This window comes from Monodelphis domestica, chromosome 7 (assembly GCF_027887165.1).
Source record: "Monodelphis domestica isolate mMonDom1 chromosome 7, mMonDom1.pri, whole genome shotgun sequence".
Classification (NCBI taxonomy): domain Eukaryota; kingdom Metazoa; phylum Chordata; class Mammalia; order Didelphimorphia; family Didelphidae; genus Monodelphis; species Monodelphis domestica.
In genome coordinates, this window is record NC_077233.1 from 7,608,360 (window position 1) to 7,624,919 (window position 16,560).

The 16,560-nt window shown below is 43.3% G+C and overlaps 1 protein-coding gene across 3 annotated transcripts in view; it reads left to right on the forward strand.

The window, feature by feature from the left end:
* The first annotated feature begins 670 nt into the window (after positions 1–670).
* The window catches only part of AMPH (amphiphysin), a 195,272-nt gene continuing 179,382 nt past the window's right edge, over positions 671–16,560 (forward strand). For all 3 annotated transcript variants that reach the window (XM_056804142.1, XM_056804143.1, XM_056804141.1), the window contains exon 1: positions 671–2,165. In XM_056804142.1, coding sequence (XP_056660120.1) covers positions 1,500–2,165 — 666 coding nt within the window. In that variant the 5' untranslated portion in view covers positions 671–1,499. The remainder of the gene's footprint in view (positions 2,166–16,560) is intronic.

Below are 16,560 nucleotides of genomic sequence, written 5' to 3' on the forward strand. Positions count from 1 at the left end.
TGGGTTCAAATCTGGCCTCAGACACTCCCTAGCTGGGTGACCCTGGGCAAGTCACTTGACCCCCATTGCCTAGCCCCTTACCCTTCGAATAAACATTGATTCTAAGATAGAAGGTAAAGATTAAAAAAAAAATAAGTAAATAAGTGAAAAAACCAAGAACTGACCAAATGTGTTGGGGGAATTTAAGCTCTTCCTGTTGTGTATTGTATTCTCAGAGCCAAGCACAGGGCCTGATTTTTTCTTCTTTTTGGGTCCAGACCAGTGACTGTTTCTTCATTAGAAGGAAACTCGGAACTCACACCAACTTGATGTTCATTGCCTCAGGCACCTCTCTCTCTCTGATTGGAGAGAGTGGAGAGTGGAAAGTCCTCCCAGATCCTCCTTCCAAAGAGGTCTCCCAGGAGAGTCATCTCTATCTTCTCCATTGCCATCTGGCTGCCCTCCTTTGAGCTTTGTTGTGCCCCCCTAGCTGGGGATTCTCTCTGCCCCCCTCCAGCCCCACCCCTTCAATTTTTTCTGTGTTGTCTTCTTCCCATTAGATGTAGATTTTTGTGGAGGCCAGAGAGTAGGTTTGGCTTTACTAGGCAACAGTACCACTTAGCGCCAGTACTGGAACGTAGTAGGTGCTTTATTGACTGACTCAATAAATAAGGAAACTCTTCAGTGCAGATGAGTTACTGCTCTGGCCTTCATTCACTTACTTTTAATGTAAATGCATTTTTTTGGTTTATTGCATTACAATACCCCGGTAGCATCCTTCCTCCCTCAGAGAGGTCGGTCATTTAACCTCTTAGAGAGCTGCCTCGGCCATTCTCCTGGGGTCCCTTCCCAGCCGGGCTGGAGGGGCCCGTGGGCTAGAGCTCGGGATATTCAGGCAGGCTCTGCCCACGGCTCCTCTGGACGGGCACACCAATGGTCACTTAAGGATTTGGGCCACTGAACCGAATTGGAGAACTCCAGGAAAACGAAGGCTGAGAAGTGGCCCTTCCGGTTAAAGGTCTCGTCCTTCCTTCTTAGCTGGGCTCGAGCCCGGGGAAGCGCTGCTCCGGGCTGCGGAATCAGCTCCCCACCTAGAATTCCGTAGTGTGGGGCAGGGCGGGTCTTGGAGAATCTGGCACTTCGGACTTGGGCCCCAACCCTCTCCCCCTTTCCCCAACACACACCCTTCCCAGAGGGGGACGTGGAGGTGACCAAGCAGAGCCCCGGGGGATCTGGAGGCTGGGAGGGGAGAGGGAAAGGGGAGGAGGAGTCGGAGACCAGGTGCAGAGGCCAGGAGGAGTTGGGGCACCGGAGGAGATTCTCAGAGCAGCTCCCTCCGAAGGATTTTCACCCAGAGACCTTGCAGCCCTAGATTTCATTTTAGTTTACCCAGTTCCCCCTCCCCTTCTTCTTCATTATATCCCGCTTAGGGAGGTGTTTCCTTCCCCTTTCCCTAAAGAAAACTTCAGGTGGAATTCTCCCCACCTTCTCCGGATGGGTCCTTGCACCTCGCAAACCCAATGCCCTCGGGCGGTGCAGCTGGAGCTTTTCTGACGGGGCGGACTTTCTCTCCCCTCCCCTCGGTGTTCTCTCGGTCTCTGTCTCTGTTGGTCTCTCCATCCCTCCCCCCTCTCCCTTCTCCCCTCCCCTTCCTCCCTGAGCCTCTCCCTCCTCTCGCTCTCCATCATTCTGCCCTATCCTCTCGGCTCGCTCCTGCTCCTCACTGCTTCTCTGCTCTCTCCTCTGCTGCCCCGCCGCCCCGCGCCCCCAGCCCCGGCTCTAGGGCCAGACTCCCCGGGCCTCGCTGCGCCTTTAAGTTCCCCCCTCCTCCCCGTGGCCCCTCCCGCCCTCGCCCGCCGCCGGTGCCCGCTCCTCCTCCCCTCCCCCTCCCCCTGCATCTCTGGGTGGCTCCATCCTGCCGCTGCTTGCTCGCTCCTGCCGGCTCGGTGATCGCCGGATCTGTCAGTGGGTCAGGCTTAGCCTCTGCCAGCCGCCCGCCGCCCGCCGCCCGCCGCCCACCGTCCGCAACCGCCGGGCTCAGCTCGAGACTCCCTCCCTCCTGCTCCCTCCAGCCCCAGGCTCCCGGAGCAGCGGCAGTGGCAGCTGCAGCCCCAGCCATGGCCGACATCAAGACGGGCATCTTCGCCAAGAACGTGCAGAAGAGGCTAAACCGGGCTCAGGAGAAGGTGCGCCGGGGCGGGGGAGCGAAGGGCAGGGACCCGAGGGGAGAGGGACGTGGAGGGGGGCGGCTCCGGCCAGCGTGCTGGGGAATCCCTGCTCCCTGCGTCCGCAGCACCCACGGGGGCATTCGCCGCGCTGCTACACCGCGCGCGCACGCACACACACACACACACACACACACACACACACACACACACACACACACACAGGGCACCAAGCAAGCCACACACTTGATCCGGCACAGGGACACACACTCAGCCAGAGGGGCAGGGCACACGCGCACCCACCAAATACAAGCTCTGAGCTCTGGGATGGTCGGGCTGGTCTCCTCAGGAGCTCCTCCCCCCCTCCTGCCCTCTCTGCGCCGCCCCCCCCCCCTTCCCCCTGACTCCCTTGGGGTGGGGGTGTCTGGGGAGCGGGCCGGAGGACATCCCGGTTGCGAGAAGGAGAGTGGCCCAGGAGGGGACTAGAGGGGGGCGGGGCGCCCGAAGGGAGCTGCTTGGGGGGGGTAGGGTGCGGTGGGGGTGCGGGCTGGAGGAGGGATTTGCAAGCATCCATCCCCCGGGTCGGCGGGGCTCACGCACGAGTTGCACAGGCGCACTCTCTCTCCTACCCAGCCCGGGGTGAGCCCCTCCCCCCCAGCGGTCGCGGGTGACCTCCCTCCCTAGGGGATGACTGGGGGTGGGGGTGGTGGTGCGGGTCAAGAGGCTGGGACAAGGGTCTAGGTCTGCATTCCACACCGGGGCTGAGTGGGCACAGGGGGCAATGCGGAGGAAGCCGGAGGTTCTCACTGCTGGGGCATCCTTTTGCAACTTGGCTGCAGTGGGATGTGGAAGTGCAAGGGAAATGCTGCCCTCCTCTCCTCTTGGAGAGGGGAGAGAAGCCAGTGGCAGAGCCTGGACTTCCTGGAACTCAGAGCTAAGGATCCAGGGCGCATCTTTGATCTGTGTGTGGCTGGGGAACGTTGGTGCGGTGTGTCCGAAGCACGAGGACCCAGACCCCTGTGGTTTGGCCCTGTACTCTCCCCTCTCCCTCCTCCGCTCCCATAAAGGACCGGCAGGGACCATGAGTAGGTTGGAAGCCCAACTGTCCATCCCAAGAAGGGCAGAGAGCCTCTCTGGGTTCTGAGAGATGCTGGCCAGCCCCTTTGCAATGATGCTTTCTTCCAGTGGGAGGAAGAAGGAGCAGAGCGTTCTTGTCTACAGGAAGGTCTAAATGCAAAGGCAGTCCGGAATCTGTAGGAATCCCCCCCCCCCCCTTCCCACCACAGGGATATAGACAGTAAGCGTGCCTCACTTCTGCAGCTCTCCATCGCCTAACATTTTCATTTGTGCCCGGGCATTGTTGCTGAGCCGGGGACCAGAAAAGGAATCTGACTGAGAATCACAATGGCGGGGATCTGATGCCGGGTTAGTCAGGCCGCCGAGCCAGTATTTTGCACCCTGGGGACGGCCCCAGGTGTCAAAGCAGTGTCTCTCTTCCTGGAAGGCAGGCTGGCTTTCTCTCCTCTATTGCAATTAACTCGCACCTTCTGGGCAAATCCTCCACCCCAAATTTATAGTCCTGGGAGACATGGGGGCTGGGGAACGACCTCCGCAAGGAGGGCATCTGTCTCTGATCCCACCCCTCTTGCTGGCTCTGCTCTGCATCTCCGCACATGCCCAGTGCCACCCTGGTAAGAGGATTGTAATTCTTTTAATATCCACCCAAGCCCTTCTTGAACACCTGTGACCCGTCTCCTGGGCTTCTCACAGCAGCTGAGTGACCCACTGTTGGAAGTGCTTCCTGCAGGGTTTCCGGTCCTCAGTAACTAGACTACTGGGCCATTTGGGATTGGAACTGGCTTACTTTCCTTATTTTTCCTAACTGTACTTACTCTTGTCTCCTATTTCCTTTCCTCTCTCTTTCTTGAGAATTAACAAGGATTGTCTAGTTGAAGCATACCCTTACCCCCCCCCAATTAAAAACTGTATATTCATCTCTCTCTCCCCCTCATTTCCTCTCCCACTCCCTCCCTCTCTCCTGTCTGTCTGTCTCCCTCTTTCTCATCTGTGAAGGAATTTGGGGACATGTTGTTTCAGTAGTATACATGTCTGCTCCTCCACACTTCCCTAATGCCGCCCCACCCCATCTCTCCTCCAAATCTCCCTCTCTCTCTTGGAGAAATGCAATGTGGTATATTGGACAGTGCCCAAACTTGAATCCCAGCTGGACTGCTTACTAGGGTGGCCTTGGGGGAGGAATGGAGAGAACACAATCTCTGGAGTCAGAAGATCTGGGCTGAAATTCTGCCTGTGCTAGTGTGATCTCAGGGAAAATCATAACCTCCCCATACCTCAGTTTCTTCATCTGAAAAATTAGGAGAGTTGTACTAGGTGACCTCCAAGTTCCCTCCCAGATATGCCTATTTATGATCCTATGATCTTTCTGAGTCTCATTGTCTCCATTTGTAAAATTCTGTGCCACTTGGATCAAAGGGTTGTTTTGAAGACTCAGAGAGAGCGCATGTGCCTTATAAAGGGCAAAACTGACTTGTAAGTTCTTATTATTGATATTACTACTACTAATTATAAGATGATGAGGATGAAACTCTGGAAAGATAGGGAAGAAGAGAACAATAATGAAAAGGGAAAATGGAAGTAGTGGTGAGTAGATAAAAACATCTTACCTAAAATGGGAAAAATATGGCATATTTGTCTAGTGAATATATTCTTATTTTTCCAACTATATGTTAAAATGTCTAACATTCTTTTTTTTTTCAATTTTTGATTCCAAATCTCTCCCTCCCCTGTTCCTTCTGCCTCCTCATTAAGAAGGCAGTTGATTTTATATAGGTTATGTTGGTCAGTGAGGGATGCAAAAAAGAATGTTTTTAAAAAGAATGATTTTGATGATCATTTTTGTTTCCTCTTAATTTTACCTTTTAATTCCAAATTTTCTCATTTTCTTGACTCTTTCTCCCATCTCTTGAGGAATATGATATCCATCATAAATATAAATAAATATATAATAAGAGAGCGAGGTCTAATGTAAATATACATTATATAAATGTATCTCCACGTTAGCCATATTCTGGAAAATAAAACCAAGAAAAATAATGAAAGGGGGAAAAGATGCTTTAATCTTCACTCTATTTTACATTTTTATTTTATTTTAAATTTTATATATTCATTCTATTTTATATCATGAGTTTTTTGGAATTGTGGTAGATCATTGTATTAATCAGAGTTGCTGTCTTTTTTTTGGTGGTGGTGGTGGGTGTGTGTGTGTGTGTGTGTGTGTGTGTGTGTGTTAAGTGACTAGCCCAGGGTCACACATTGAGGAAGTGTCTGAGATCTAATGTGAACCCAGGACCTTCACCTTCTGTCTCTAAGCCTGGATCTCTATCCACTCCACTGAGCCACCCAGTTGCCCCTCTAGTTCCCTTTTAAGTCTTTCACAATTGATTTTCCTTACAATATTACTGTTATTGTGTACATTTTCCTGATTCTCTTCACTTTACTTTGTATCAGTTCATGTTCATATCTTCCCAAGTTTTTTCTGAAACTATCCCATTTATTATTTCTTATGGCAAATAGTATCTCATCACATTCATAACCTTAGTCACATCCCTTCACATCTTCCAGCCTCAGTTTCCTCATCTGTAAAATGAGGCCAGTAATAGTACCACTTCACAGGCTTGTTACAAGCATCAAATGACCTGATCCATGTAAATGCTTTGAGGATCTTAATTGAACTATTGTTATAGTGGTGATGCTATTGCCAGTGCCCCAAAAGATGATGCTTTCCTTGAGGATAAGGCCCATAGCTTCAGATCAGTTCCATTCATTTGAATGAACAGAACTGAGTGCCTATTATGTAAAAGGCACCATCCCAGCCTCAGGGACATCATTAACACAAAGACTTTGACCTCACAAAATTTTCCTCTCTAGCAGGGCAAATGAGAGAAATGCAAAAGACAACTGTCCCTCAAGATAAGCCATCATTAATGCAAGGAAAGTTGTAAGAGGAGAATAATAGGGGGTTTGGAGAAAGGAAAAATTGTATTTGAGAGGACTTCACTGAGGAGGTGGCTTAAATTGGAGCTTTGATAGGTAGGATTTTGACAAGGAGTCAAAAAACATTTATAAAATGCCTACTATGAGCCTTTTGCTGTGCTAAACCCTAGGTTAAGAGTCTGATGGGTTAAGTATGGCTTCCAACAGGCCAAGATGATGGGGGAGGAAATGGAATAAAGGGAATCTCTAGTGAATTATCCGAGGGATCTGTCCATGGTCTAGTATAGTTGAACATTTTTATTTGGCTTTTATGAAGCCATATTCTGGTTGGATTTGTAGATGACATAAAAGTGGGAAAGATAGTTATGTTGGAGAATGAGATCAGGAAAGATATCACAGGACTAAAATCAGGGACTGACTTTAAGAAGATGAACTTGAATCGCAGGAAATACAGTCATACTTTTTTCCCCTAGCAAAGACCTTAGTATTTATTTTTTTACATTTGCCAGCTGAAACAGTTTTCAACATTAATTTTCTGACATTTTGTAATTCTAATTTCTTTCCCTTCCTTCGCTCTCCCTTCCCTGAGGCAGCAAGCAATATGGTATAGGTTACACATGTGTTATCATGTAGTATACATTTCTATATTCGTTATGTTGAAAGAGAAGACACATATCATACATATAAGAAAATACTTGGGACAGCTAGGAGGATTGAGAGCCAGTGATTGAAGCACAGGTCCAGAGATGGGAGGTGCTGTGTTCAAATCTGACCTCAGACACTTCCTATCTGTGTGACCCTGGGCAAATCATTTCAACTCCATTGCCTAACCCTTACCTTACTGCTCTTTTGCCTTGGAGCCAACACATAGTATTGATTCTAAGACAGAAGGTAAGGGTTCAAAATAAAACATTCATGAAGGAAATAAAGTAGAAAATGATTTGCTTCAATTTGTTATGCTCATGTATAAAAAAAAACCCAACTCCAGTCCAGAATGAGCTTGATGTGGCTAAGAAAACAGTTTGCATGAAGAATATTTAGGGGTCTTAATGGTGTTGTTTTATTGTACAGATGAGTCCATAGAGTGACATGGCATCCCAAATGGTCAATGTTATTCTAGATTGCATTGGTAGACATAGTGTCTCCTACAAGGCAGAAGATTCTTTTGTGCAGTGCTCCAGTCAGATCACAGGACTATGATTAGTTCTGGTTTCCACTTTTGGGGAAGGAAATCAACAAGATGGAATGTGCACAGAAAAAGATAATCAAGGGGGAGAAGGAATCGTAATAAGATTAATTAAAAGAACTGGGGGTGGTTAGCCTGGAGAATGGAAGATAAGGGGTATATGACAGCTGTTTTCAAGCATTTGAAGAACCATTATATGAAAAAAGGATGCAGCTTATTTTGCATGGTTATGGGGGGAAAATTAGAAGCAAAGGGTGGAAGATTTAGGCTTGATATGAGGGGATTCTTCCCGGTAATTGGAGCTGTTCAAACATGGAATGATTCCTTTGGGGGCTGTGGGCTTCCCTTTATGGAAGTCTTCAACGAGAGATATGAAGTAGGACAACTTGGGGATTTTGTAGTGGAAAACCTAATTCAAGTATGGGTGAAACTAGGTAGCTTTCAAAGTCCTCTATCAGCTCTGAGATTCTGTGATTCTATGAGTCATATAAATGTTGATCCTCAAACTATAGGATCCTTATCCAATGACTAACTAGTTGACATGCAACTGGAGGAGTTGAACCACACTTAATATTGATGCTCATGTTACAAATGAAAAGCAAAGATGTAAGTTCACTGAAACAGAACAAAGAGACTGTTGCCATATTCTCCATGTAACAGCAAATACAAGAGTTGATGCAGTTGGTTTTGTCCTATGCCCACAGGCAACAAAGAACATCATTTCATGAATCCTTGGTCATCTCATCTTTTGTTCTCAGTGATAATTAACAATAAAATTACCTTAAAATAATTGCCTCTAGCTCACTAACATCTGTTTTAGAGGGCAAAGAAAGAGGTATAGAAATCATACAAAGAACTTGATGGGATCCTATAAAACAATTCCATGTATGTTGGGCATCTTTGATGTGAAGAGAGGCATATCGAAGGGACTGAAAAGCAGTAGAGGAAACGGGGCTTAAGATGAAGACTTGAAATGGTTATGTTTTGTACACTTCCAAGAAGCTTCATGGCTGTATATCATCACTACTTTTTTTTTCTTTCCCAAGAAGAGAATTAGAAGGTGCTGGACAAGGCCAGCAATGACCAACTTCACACACACACACACACACACACACACACACACACACACACCAAATGCATCTTTTAAAAAAAGTATTCACATCAAGTTCTTTGTATGTGCTACAACTTGTTACTCCCCACATGACATTCCACCTCTCTTTTCCTGAAGTTTGCAGTGGTTGTCTCCCCATGCTGATGATAGTCACTAGTGTGATGTAGCAACTGAAAGAACAAATGTGATCTTGGGCTGCACTGAGACATAGAGAGAGCATCCAGGAATGGGCAAGTGGAAGTCCTCTGCCCTACATTCTGCCCTGATGGTGGGACAGCTCAAGGACTGGTTTAAGTGATGGATAACAAAGTTTAGGAGGAGATGGATAAAGGACTGGTTATTGTGGGAGTCCTTTCTAGGTCACCTTTCTGCAGGCAGTTGGATTGTTGATTAATTAAACTTGAATTAGTTAAACTCTGTTAGAGAAAAGATCAAGTTCAGCATCAGTCTCTAAGATATTAGAAAGATGGAGAGACATCAGCTCCAAACTGATCTAATAAAACAAATTATTGACAAAAAATACTGTGTCCATGTCATTGCTTTTGTCAGTCATGTCTGGTTATTTGTGACCTGTGGACCATATCATGCCAATATGGTCTATAGGATTTTTTGGCAAATATGCTGGAATAGTTTGCCATTTCCTTCCCCAGTAGATTAAGGCAGAGGTTCGGTGATTTGCTCAGGGACACACAAAGTAGAAATAGATAAAGGCAAAGACCTGATATCTGATTATTAACTTTTCTTACAGTATTTTAATTTCTGGAAAGTATTTTCCACAATAAGGAGCCAAAATAAACCAGAAACCACCCTATCAAATATATCATCTCTTTGCCCCCCCCAAAAGACTAATTTAGACAATTAAATGGAAAAGTTACAGAGAAGGATATTACCATATTGCTTAGTAGCACTGCTTTGCAAAGTAAAGATAGTAATGTAATGGGAAATGAGCATATACTCTGTTGGGAAGTGAAAATAGAACTTAGGAGGAAGTTAGGAAGGGCAGCCAAAATGATCCAAATGCAACAGAAGAAATTCATTCTGGAAGAAGCACAGCTTTACCAACACTGATTATTGCCGTGTGTACTATGGCTAAACTTGGTATTATTTCTTGGGATTGGAGCTCAGTGTTTTGGTACAAGTAGTCCAGACTGATGAAGATGCTCGGAAAAACCTTGGCTGTGTTTCTGACAAGGGAATGCTCCTCTAATACTTGTCCCCAACACCCTGAGTCACCCTTGGGACACTGAAAGCCCCAGACCTAATATTCAGTTGAAGACTTTCCTCTACTGCCACTTTCTTTATTCTCCATGGCAACAACTGTCTTCAAGTAGTGTCAGACGCCCAGCCAATTTGCAGGGCTGAGAAGACCAAATCTGCTGGGTTTAATTAACATTTCCCATCTATTTCAGCCAGCTGCTGGCTCTATATGTTTACCTATTACAAGTTCCTAAGGCACTGTTCCCAAGGATCATGGAGTCTAGACTTAAGGCTAGAAAGGATGTGAGAGAGCATCATGTTTATTCTCCTATTTTGTAGATAAAGAAACTGAGTCATAGTAAGGTTAAGTTACTCACCTAGGACACTACTTGTAAGGGTCTGAGGTGAGGCTGAATGGGGCTCTTCCTGATTGCCAAGAAAGTGCTCTATCCTTCCCACTGGTGCCTCTCACTATACCATGGTGCATCTTCCTGAATGATGTCTTCCAAAGTCCTCTTTTTAGTTTATAAATATAACAAAAGCAATAGCATACAGTTATTTCATCCAAGAAATCAGTAGCTTCTATCTTTTAAAATTTATTTTTTAACATTCTTTTCTTTTTAAATTTTCAATTCCAAATTCTTCCCCTCCTACCCCTTCCCTCCACCAAGAAGGCAAGAAATATCATATCGATTATACATATGAAATAATTAAAATATATTTACATATTCATATTAGACATGTCACAACACGAACAAAAAATAAAGCAAGAAAATGATACTTCCATTTGCACTTAGTTCATCAGTTCTCTCTTCGGAGGTGGCTGGCATTTTTTTTATCATGAATGTCTTGGAATTGTCTTGGATCATTGCATTGATCAGAGTACCCAGTTGTGTCATAGTTGATTATCATTAAGCGTTGCTGTGATTGTGCATAGTGATGTCCTGGTTATTCTCCCTTTACTTTGCATCAATTCATGTAGGTCTTGCCATGTTTTTTTTGAAACAACTCCTCCTGTCATTTCTTACAACACAATAATATTACACACTCAAAGGCCACAGCTTATTTAGCCATTACCCCAGTTAATGAGCTTCCGTATCAATTTCCAGTTCTTTGCCACCACAAAACTGCTATAAAGAGTTTTGTTCATATAGGTTCTTTCCCTTTTTCTCTGATCTCTTTGGAATAGAGACCTAGTGGTATTGCTAGATTAAAAGACATGATCAGTTCCTTAGACCTTTTGGCATAGTTCCAAATTGCTCTCCAGAATGGTTGGATCAGTTCAAAACTCCACCAAGAGGTCAACAGTGTACCTATTTTCCTTCATCTACTCCATTATTTGTCATTTCTAATTGAAGTGATTGGTATCCAGAGTTGTTTCATTTTCCTTTTTCTTTTTTTTAAGCCCTTATCTTCCATCTTGGAATCAATACTAAGTATTGGTTCTAAGGCAGAAGAGTGGCAAGGGCTAAGCAATGGAGATTAAGTGACTTGCCCAGGGTCACACAGCTAGGAAGTGTCTGTGGCAAGATTTGAACCCAGGACCTCCTATCTCTGGGCCTGACTCTCAATCCACTGAGCCACACTGCTGCCCTGCCTTTTTCTAATCAATAGTGTTTTGGAGTATTTTTTTTTCATATGACTATATCAGTGATCACGAACCTTTTAGAGATGGAGTGCTTCCCCCCCTCAACTGAGTTTCATGCCCCTCCCCACCACCAAGTGCTGGGTGCACCCTTTACCCCACACAAGGGAGGGAGTAATCTCTTCCACTGGTTGAGGGTTGGGTAAAGTGAGAAATGACCTTAGTGAGTGTAGAGAGGGAGAGGGGAGTGGCCCAAGTACTTTGCTCCCCTCCAGCTTTGCCAACTTACCCTCTGTTGCTCCCATTGGACTACTGGGTAGAGAGGTGGGTGAAGTGAAAAAAATGTCACCAAGCACAGTGGAGAGGGGGAAGGAGCAGCTCTGCCCAAGTCCTCTGCCGTTTTAGTAATGAGCTCTGAGGAGGGCAGGGAAGGTGGCCACATGCCCACAGAGAGTGCTCTGCATGCCATCTTTTAGCACCTGTGCCATAGGTTCTCCATCACCGGACTATAGTAATTTTTATTTCTTTATCTTAAATGTATAGTTGTGAGTTGCTTATGTTGGAATGATCTTAAAAAATGAAGGTGTGAGAGAGAAAAATGTTTCTGAAAACTGTTCATATCCTTTAACCATTTATCAACTGGAGAATGGTTCATATTTTTATAAATTTAACTTAATTCAATAATTGGCATATTTCAGAAATGAAGTCTTTATCAGATAAACTTGCTGTAAACATTTTTATGTATTATTTCATTGTTCATTGTACCTTTTAGGAAAATGTAGCTTCCTTGATTATTCCTTTTATTGTCTATTTTTTCTTTTGCTTTTTCTGAGACCATGATTACTACACATGCCTTTTTTATTTTTTTAGTTCAACTGAAACATAATGGATTCTGCTCCAGCCTTTTATTTTAACTCTGGTGGTATATTTCTGTTTCAAGTGTGTCTCTTGTAAACAACATATTGTTGGATTCTAGTTTCTAATCTATTCTGTTATCTGCCTCCACTTTATGGGTGGGTTTATCCCATTCACATTTATGACTACAGTGTATTTCCCTTCATCCCATTTTCTACTCTTCTTCTTCTGTCTGTTTTTATATTCTCCTTCCACAAAAGTCTAGTTGTTTCTAAGCACCACTTCTCTTAATGTCCTGCCTTTTATCATTCCCCATCCCCCATTACTTTCTCTTATCTCCTTTTTTTCCTATTGGATAAGTTACATTTCTATACAAAACTGAATGTGTGTGTATATACACATATATGTATGTATATGTGAATACACACATATATTCTTCCTTCTTTGAACCAATATCAATGAGAGTAAGGTCAAGCATTATCCACCCTGCCCCCCATTTCTCCCTCTACTGTAAAAGCTCTTCTTTGCATGATTCTTTTATAAAATCTCCCCCCCCCCATTCTACCTGTCCCTTCCCACTTCTCCCAATGCATCTCTTTCTCACCTCTTTATTTTTTTGGAGATCATTCAAACATAACTAAATCATAACCATGCCCTTATCTATGTAAAATTCATTTAACTCACCTAATAATGATAAAGTTCTTAAGAGGTATAAGTACCATCTTCTTATATAGGAATTTAAACAAATTAACTTTATTGAGACCCTTATGATTATTCTTTCATCTTCCTCTAGTAATGCTTCTTTTAAGTCATGTGTTTAAATGATGAGTTTCCTACTGAGCTCTGGTCTTTTCATCAGAAATGTTTGAAAATTCTCTATTTCATTAAATATCTATTTCTCCCTAATGAATTATGCTTAGTTTTTCTGGGTAAATTATTCTTTGCTGTAATCCTAGTTCCTTTGCTTTCTGGAATATCATATTCCAAGCCCTCTGCTCCTGTAATGTTGAGTATTTTTGGAGTATTTCTTGGGCGATTCTGTCTATGGCTCCATAATATTTTAATTGTTTCTTTCTGGATTCTTGAAACATTTTTTCTTTGACCTGGGAGCTCTGGAATTTGGCCATAATATTTCTGGGAGTTTTAATTTTCTTTCTTTTAAATTTTAAATTTCTTTCTGGAGCTTTTTGATGGATTTTTTTCCATTTCTATTTTACCTTCTGATTCTGAGATTTAGGGGTAGTTTTCCTTCATAATTTATTGAAATACAATACCTGGCATCTTTCTCTGATAATGGCTCTCAGGTAGTCCAGTAATTCTTAAAAGATCTCTCCTCTATCTATCTCCCAGGTCAGTTGTTTTCCTGATGAGATATTTCACATTTTATTCTATTTTTTTATTCTTTTGACTTATGGTTTCTTGAACTTTCTTAGAGTTATTAGCTTCCACTTACCCCATTCTCATTTTTAAGAAATTATTTTCTTCACTGAGATTTTGCAGCTTCTCCATCCCCCCATTTAGTCAATTCCACCCTTTAAGGAATTTTTTCTTCAATATTTTTGTTCCTGCCCCCTTTATTCTCCAAAATGTTAATTTTCTTTTTATAATTTTCTTGCATTACTCTCAATACTTTTCCAATTTTCCTTTTAATACTGATTTATTTATTCGTCTCTTCCAGAAATTCTTGTTAGACGTGGGTCAATTAACATTCTTCTTTGAGGCTTTGTTTGTAACTATCTTCACAGTATTGTATTCTCCTAAGTTTGTCTTGGTCTTCCTTGCCACTGATGTATTTTATGGCCAGTTTTTATGGTTATTTGCTCATTTTCCTAGTCCATTTCTTGACTTTTAAACTTTTTATGTTAAAATTGAGCTCTACTCTCTTGGGGGTGGAGCAGCACCATCCCAAGCTTTAGGATTTTTTTGTGCTGATGTTTTCTGAGACAGTTCTGAAGGTCTACAAGTTTTTGATACTCTAAAGGTGGTATTGTTTGTTCTTTTTTCATAATTTTCTTGCATCAGTCTCATTTCTTTTCTCAAAATTTCCTCTACCACTCATCGTTTTCTTTAATTTTTCAACTGGAAGAGTTGATCTTGGATACAATTATCACTTTTCTTTGAAACTTTTACTTGTAGTTGTTTTCAGCTTATTGTCTTCTGAGTTTGTGTCTTGGTCTTCCTTGCTATCATAGTAGCTTTCCATGGTCAAGTTCTTTTTGATTGTTTATTAATTTTCTAGCCTATTTTTTTTACTATTTACTTTATGTTAACATTGGACTCTGCTTACATTGGAGTCAGGGTATTTTTTACTATTGTTTTCAGAGCTAGTTCTGGGAAGATCTTCAAGTTTCAGTGTTTTGAAGGTTGTATCATCTGAAGATAAGTGTACTTACTACTCTCCTATCCTGTGTTCTGGTTTTTTCCAAGGAAGGGCCTCTGTTCCCCTGTAGCCACAAGTGCTAGCACTCTTATTTTTTTTGAAACTGTGACCAGGGCCCCTACTCTCCTGTTCTCATAACAGCTAGTGCTCCTCTTTTCCTTGGGACTGTGGCCAAGGCCCCTGATCCATTGTGACCAACCACAAGTACTCTTCTCTACCCTGGAACTGCAACCCAGAATTGTATATAGGCAATAGAATTGCCAATTAGCACCAGTTGTACCCAGTGACAGCAAAGGTCACCTGTAATCTCTTTCTGACCAGTTATCTGACCCTCTTATTTCTCAGAGTTGAGAGCTCCCGCAACTGTGCTGTTGCTGTCATAGCCATCTTCAAGACTCACCTTTGGAGCTGGTGCCATACTCTGGGCTTGTCCTGACTCTTATGTCAAAGACCTTTTCTGTGTACCTCCTAAATTGTCTTTAGATGGAAAAAAAATGACTCACTCTATAGCCTTTTGTTGGCTTTGCTGCTCCACAATTTGATTTGCAGTATTATTTTAAAGAGGGGAATTCTAGATGAATTCAGCTGCATTGCTGCCTATACTCTACCATCTTGGCTCTGCCCTGGCCTTTATCTTTTCTATGGTGTTGGAAATAAACATATATGTTGGTCATGAGAGGTTTAGGGATGGGAATAGGATTGAGAACTTGAGGAAAATAGAATCAGATTTGAATAGTCACTGTACTGAATAGATTAGGTCACATATTCAACAATTATTCAGTCATTCTCAACAAACATTTATTAAACACCTATGATGCCAGGCACTGTGCTAGTTTCTGGGGAAGCAAAGATAAAACAATGGAAGTCTCTGCCTTCAAATTGCTTACATTCTATGCAAGGAGACGGGGAATGACATATATACAGATGAGCAAATACAAACTACAAAGTAGTTACAAAGCAAATTTAGTAAGTAAAGGGGAAATTAGGAGAGATCCCCAGAGGTGGTAGAGAGGGTAAGAATTACAATCACTTAATAATAGAAAGGCATGACAGAGGTTGGATGGCATGGATTGCCAGTGTGCTCGTTTGGCATTCCTTGCCTTTTGTCTTTCTACTCTAATCCAGGTGACCAAAGTATTGTTCCTAAAGTGTAGGTCTAATTACATCACCCTCCTCTCACTCAGGAGCCTCTAGTAACCCCTAAATTCCTTCAGAATCAAATGGAAAATTTTCTGTTTGGCATTTAAGGCCCTTTCCAGACTCACCCCTTCATACCTTTACAGTCTTCTTATACTTTACTCTCTTTCACACAGTTGGTGATGCAAATCCACTGGCCTGCTTGGGGTTCCTTACACATGATCTTCCATTGTTGTGCCTTCAAATTTCCTCTCCACCATACCTGGAAAGCTCTCTGTCCTCACTTCTGCCTCTTGGGAATTGTTAGGTAAAACTCCCCAGGGAAGAAGCCATTTTTGCTTTGGTCTGCATCTACAGTAGGCACTTAATAAGTGCTTGTTGTCTGACTGAAATAATGCTTTGTTGCTTAACCATGGAAATGGAATTAAATGAATGCTAAGGCTCCCTTAGGACTGGGTCCAACAGGAAGAAGGAAAAATAAGGGAGAGGATTCAAGGGTGCTGGTGGATCCATCACTGATATTGCTGTCTGGGATCAGTTTGAAGGCCATAGAACTAGCCTGATGCCCTCAGTGAACGGGCTGGGCTCTAAGAGGCAGATGTTATGATGACAACAGAGCAAAGAAAGGCTCAGGAGGGATGAGAATATGAGAAACAAAGCAAGTCATGAGCCTGTGTTGAAGCAAGGGCTATTTGGAAGTTTCATTAGATAGAGGACTGCTGGAATCACAGTTAGGAAGACCTAGGTTTGAAGTCTCGCCTCTGCAATCTAGTAGCTCTAAACCTTGGAAAAGTCACTTCCTCACTCAAAAGAGCTCAATGGTTCTTTATTCCCTATAGAAGAAAATACAAATTCCTTATTGCAGCATTTCAATCATTCTGCCATTTGCCTTCACCCACCATTCCAGTTTTGTTTCATATTATTCCTTTTTGCATAGTCTACATGTTCCAG